This window comes from Amblyomma mixtum, chromosome 8 (genome assembly GCF_055824585.1).
Source record: "Amblyomma mixtum isolate Tamu chromosome 8, ASM5582458v1, whole genome shotgun sequence".
Classification (NCBI taxonomy): Eukaryota; Metazoa; Arthropoda; class Arachnida; order Ixodida; family Ixodidae; genus Amblyomma; species Amblyomma mixtum.
The window spans coordinates 55,839,746-55,845,129 of NC_143019.1; the positions used below are offsets into that span (position 1 = coordinate 55,839,746).

Consider the following 5,384-nt stretch of genomic DNA (forward strand, 5'->3'; position numbering starts at 1 on the left):
CCAAAAAGCGTTTCGAAGCTTTCGCCGGCGTCTTGACCATCGCGGGTAAGCACGCGCCCCACACGAAGACTAGGAAGGTAGCCCGAGCCACACGCTTCAATTTGTGAGGCTGTGCTCCCCTAGATCCTACGAACGTGCTGCTCACGCAATTTGGAGGTTATCGCGTCCGTTATTCCAACGCATGAAAGAGGGGTGGAGATAGAAGAATCGGCCTAGTGCATTACTCGTGCATTACTTTTGTGCATTACTTTAAGCCTTGTTTCGTAAGAGCCCCTTAATCCGAATATGTTAAGCCTCGAGTGATCTTCAAATCACGTCCAACTAAGAAAGATACCACCTTTCGCTGTAAAAGGAATCTGCACCAGAAAAAAAGCACTCATTGCACACATATGCCATACTAACGCATTTAATGCAAACGCAAATAAGAGATTTCATGAAATACGAAATGCGGTCATTAGAACGCCCTGTACAGTTGCTAATACAACATGGTTGTGCCCCACTCGGTAAGCTGTCACAAAATGCAACCTCCTACGACTGCCGACCTCAGTGGGGCACCAACACAATTAGGTACTTCAAGCCGCTGATCCGCTGAGCTTTCTTAGGAGCCTCTTCGAAGGCCGTCTTCAGCGTAAAACAACGCCTTTGTTCTTCACCTATGAACAGAGGCGCCTCTTCGCTGGAGAGTCACGAGCGTTCCAAGACGATCGCGGTCGCTGAACCAACCTCGGACGCTGTCGAAGCACTCTCGCTGTCGCGCGCTATGGCCGATGAAGAACGCCATAGGCTTGCAAGTGGAAACAGATCCGCCATCTTCGCTTCGTTCAAAAAGCAAGTCACCGCGCTCCGAGCGTCCGTGCTTCACACCGTCAACGGAAGAGAACTTTTCCTTGAAGCCACCCACGGTAGCGAGAAACTTCGGACAGGCCCCTGGTTGATGCAGCGGGACACATGGCGGCTGTCGCGGTCTTTCAGCTGTTAGCGCCGCTAGGCACAAGCAGCCAAAGCAGGTAGTACCTGATGGGGAAGGCGGCGGAATGAATTGAGCCCAGGTGCCTCCTGCTTTCTCTACCACGGGCTCCACGATATCATCGAGGATCCGGCGTAACATATCTTGTTTGTTCGACAAGACGGAAGACGGACGTTCAGGAACCGACAGCGGAGGTGACTTCACCATGGCGGGCGCACTCGGCAGCAGCAGCAGCGACGAATCTTCAGCTTGGGCCATGAAGACCGCTGTCTTCACTCCTCGCTTGTTCGAAAACACATCCGCACCGCCAGAGGAACCGTCAAGTGAAGGAGCCGTGGCTGTGAATTCTTCACGCACGTTCAGGCCTAGACGAAGTCCTGCCGATTCACTACTGCGACGCACCATCGAAGCTGAGACGCTGTGGACCTTTCGCTGCCGGCGTTTGACGTCTTCATCCTGCGTCGTTAGGGCGACTTGAGAAGGGAAGTTCTGACACAGACGACGTCCGCAAGTCCCGTCCATAAAGTCGTCGCTGGGATCCAGACCCATGGTGTAGAAGAGCAGAGACGTGGCAGAAGTGAGCACTGCGTCCCATGCGCTTCGAACAAGAACTGCGTTGTTGGCGTTGACTTCCGTTCGTGGCGCGCTAGAAGTGAAAAATTGGGAAATTTTTCTTTTTTAGTAAAGGAAATGACGCAGTAACCGTCTCACATATCTCGGTGGACAACCGAACCGCGTCGTATGGGAAGGGATAAATGAGGGAGTGAAAGAAGAAAGAGGTGCCGTAGTGATGGGCTCCGGAAAAGAAAAAATTCAGGGGGCGCTTTGTAATTGGTTTTTGGGGAAAGGAAATGTATCTCTCACTCGCATATCTCGGTGGACACCTGAACCTCGCCGTAAGGCAAGGGAGGAAGATGGGAGTGAACGAAGACGCCGTATTAGCTAGACGCGCCTTTGTTCATTGCAAACCGTCGAGCTGGCATGGCAGAGTGGTTAGCGTGCTCGTCTCGCACTCCGGAGACCCTGGTTCGCTTCCCCAACTCGACCAATTTCCTACTCGGTTTTATTTGTTTATGTGGTCTGACTAGGAAGGTTAATTAGGCTGATTGGTCTTTACTGTTGCTCAAATGCCATCCATCATGTCCTGTCACTCACCTGTCAAGTGATGGAACTCTCTAGAATGTTCGACACAATGCATATGAAACGTCTAGAAATTTCTAACTATTAATGATGGTTAATGTTAGTTAAGGGTGATTTGCACATTTCGTGATACTAGTTAATGTATGGTTAGTGATAGTTAACGTGACCTTAACTAGTACACTGATTAATTATTGTTAGTTAAGGTACAGGTGCAGTGCACAGTCCCACTTGCCACTTCTTAACCACTACTAATTACTAATTAGTCATTCAGTCATTGAGTACAATATGATCATGAAATCCCTTTATATCATGTTCCGATGTCTTTCGATTGCACCCGATTAAGTATCGTTTGGTTGGTTTGGTTTATTGGGGTTTAACGTCCCAAAGCGACTGAGGCTATGAGAGACGCCGTAGTGGAGGGCTCCGGAAATTTCGACCACCTGGGGTTCTTTAACGTGCACTGACATCGCACAGCACACGGGCCTCTAGAATTTCGCCTTCAAGAAATTCAGCCGCCGCGGCCGGGATCGAACCCGCGTCTTTCGGGTCAGCAGCCGAGTGCCGTAACCACTGAGCCACCGCGGCGGGGATTAAGTATCGATTGGCTATTGATTGGCATACGTCCTTATAAGGCATGCATCCGAAACGCGGACACATTTGCTAGCACGTCTTGGTCACGACAGTATGAGGCATTAAATGCTTTCGCCTTAATAATTTCGGCCACCTGGGGATCTTTAACATTCACTGACAGCGCACAGCACACGGGCGCCTTTTACGTTTCGCCTCCATCGAAACGCGGCCGCCGCGGTCGGGTTCGAACCCGAGTACACCGGCTCAGTGGACGAGCGCCTTTACCACTGTTGTTGTTGTTGTTGTTAGCCTTTCAAAATATGGCACACACCCAGACTGGGGCATCGGCTAAGAATTGGGAGGCAGAGGTTGCTATTCACCAGTACATAATAAAGGCAAAAGAAAGCACGCGGGAGAGCGCAGGTTTTTCTTGTCGTTGTTGCCTTAGTGGCATGGCACATACCCACGACGGGGGATATGCCAGGGTTCAGAGAGGAGAGCCAAAAGAAGGTAAATGGGAGCGAAGCTAATGGTTTAACTTTGATTGTCAATCTTATGATTTAACTTTGGGTAAGAATTCAGAGGAATTAAAGACGAAATTATAAATAAAAAAATGGAATAGAAAAATAAGCGGGCGATAAGATTAGAGAATTGAATACGAGAAAAATTGCCGAGAGATTTTTCAATGCGAAAATTTGGATACCATTAGCAAGAGCACCGCCGCGGTGGCTCAGTGGTTACGGCGCTCGACTGCTGACCCGAAAGCGGCGGGTTCGATCCCGGCCGCGGTTGCCGAATTTCGATGGAGGCGAAATTCTAGAGGTCCGTATGCTGTGCGATGTGAGTGCACGTTAAAGAACCCCAGGTGGTCGAAATTTTTGGAGCCCTTCACTACGGCGTCCCTCATAGCCTGAGGCGCTTCGGGACGTTAAACCCCAATAAATTAAATGATTAGCAAGGCAATCTGCCGGTAGCATTTATTTAATTCTGGAGGTATCCGCAAACTTGATGCAATGCGAAACCTCTGGCGCTAGCACCGAAGGAGAGAAGAAGCGGAACCGACAAAGTGAGCCCCATTCGAGTTTTCACAATAGCACTATTGCTTGTTTGTTGTTTTTGGCCCGTGGTGCGAGAAACCAAAAACGGGAGTGATACACGAATGCTGCAGTTTTGTCTTTTAACTTTATTTTATTTTAAACGAACTAACTGCTCGTGTAAAATGCTGCAACCACGCTGACGGTTAATTGTGCAGCTTTCCCCTGGTCTTATGCTCGGCTTCTCTAGAGTGTAACACATGGAAAAGCACGTCGTTGATTCCACCTCGTGCTCAACAAACACAGCTACGGTGCTATTTGGACAACTTGCCCTTCTGGTATCCCTCTTTATACACGTTATCCAAGAACCCCATCCTTGAGGGGACTTTATATAGGAACTCAATTCCTCGTGTCCATATCCACTGTTCATCACTGTCTGTCAAGCCTTTCGAAGACTTTCGAAGCCTAACAGACAAATAAATGGTTTATGGTTTATTGGGGTTTAGCGTCCCAAAGCAACTCAGGCTATGAGAGACGCCGTAGTGAAGGGCTCCGGAAATTTCGACCACCTGGGGTTCCTTAACGTGCACTGACATCGCACAGCAAACGGGCCTCTAGAATTTCGCCCAGAGGCGATATGCTATAGGCCCGTGTGCTGTGCGATGTCAGTGCACGTTCAAGAACCCCAGGTGGTCGAAATTTCCGAAGCTACCCTCATAGTCTGAGGCGCTTTAGGACGTGAAACCCCCATAAACCATAAAAGCGTGGCCTCTGGGACGGCTGTGATAAAAACCGGCAACTCGTAGTCTGCACACGAACGCACGTTCGCAGAAACGTCGCTTTGGGCAGAGGAAACTCCAAGGCGGGGTCTTAAATCTGAAGAGTAATGTAGATGGCGAGTGGGATTAGGTCTCTACCCTTTATTGGGCGTGTCACCGTACGGCGGCAATAATAATTACGGCCCGTGTTCGACACAACAGGAAAATCATCACCGAGGCCAACGCATGTCCTGGGGACACATACAGACGTCATGCCCCCTCATTTATATACTTCAAGAAAGCAACCCCGGTGGGATTGGATGTTTAGAACGCGCGCCTCCTTGATCAAGCAAAGCTCGCCTTTGATGAGTTTACGATAGCTCCTCGCGAAGTGGACGAAAATGTCGACCTGGTAATCTGATCGATAGATGGAAGAAAGCGACGGCGTGGTGAAGCTGTCGTTTCTTTTTTTTTCCTCCAGGAAAGGGCGAAAGGCCTAGGAGTGATTTCACCCACGTTAGCTGCTAATCGTACATTTATGGCCTCTCCTTTGCGCACCAACACCTCTAACATTACTTTCAGGCTATGCTGGAAGCCTCGGTTCACGATCGCCTGCTTGCAACGCCAATTGTCGCGGACTTACCTTAGACAGAACTGAGACGATTCTCCCAGCAGTTGATGTACGACCATTACAGCAGCGTTTAATATAAAGGAAGAGTATGTACTGCGTCGAGGATTACTTCTGTGCAGACGGATAAAGGCAGCATTCAATTTAATGCAAATCATGCAATAAATTCAGTAAGGCCCTACTTTTCCATTCCTGAACAGTTGTACGTATAAGTAGTGTGTGCTGCAAAATATTTCAGATGCGACACACTAATGATTGAAGGAGTAAGATACAGTCCACAAACTGTA

At 49.1% G+C, this 5,384-nt stretch overlaps 1 protein-coding gene across 1 annotated transcript; it reads right to left on the reverse strand.

The window, feature by feature from the left end:
- Positions 1 to 390: 390 nt before the first annotated feature.
- Positions 391 to 5,255, reverse strand: LOC149332513 (uncharacterized). Its single transcript, XM_089558117.1, has 2 exons — positions 5,113 to 5,255; positions 391 to 1,613 (listed from the first exon to the last, which is right to left on the reverse strand). Exons 1-2 carry the CDS (start codon positions 5,253 to 5,255, stop codon positions 650 to 652), a joined length of 1,107 nt encoding a protein of 368 aa, XP_089414243.1. The 3' UTR covers positions 391 to 649.
- Between the last annotated feature and the right edge of the window lie 129 nt (positions 5,256 to 5,384).

Bases quoted from the DNA above. Each gene is read 5' to 3' on its own strand.
- LOC149332513 (XM_089558117.1), bottom strand. From the start codon at position 5,255: ATGATTTGCATTAAATTGAATGCTGCCTTTATCCGTCTGCACAGAAGT. The intron at 1,614-5,112 runs GTAAGTCCGCGA...TTTCACTTCTAG, and splicing joins TCGTCTCAGTTCTGTCTAAG to CGCGCCACGAACGGAAGTCA.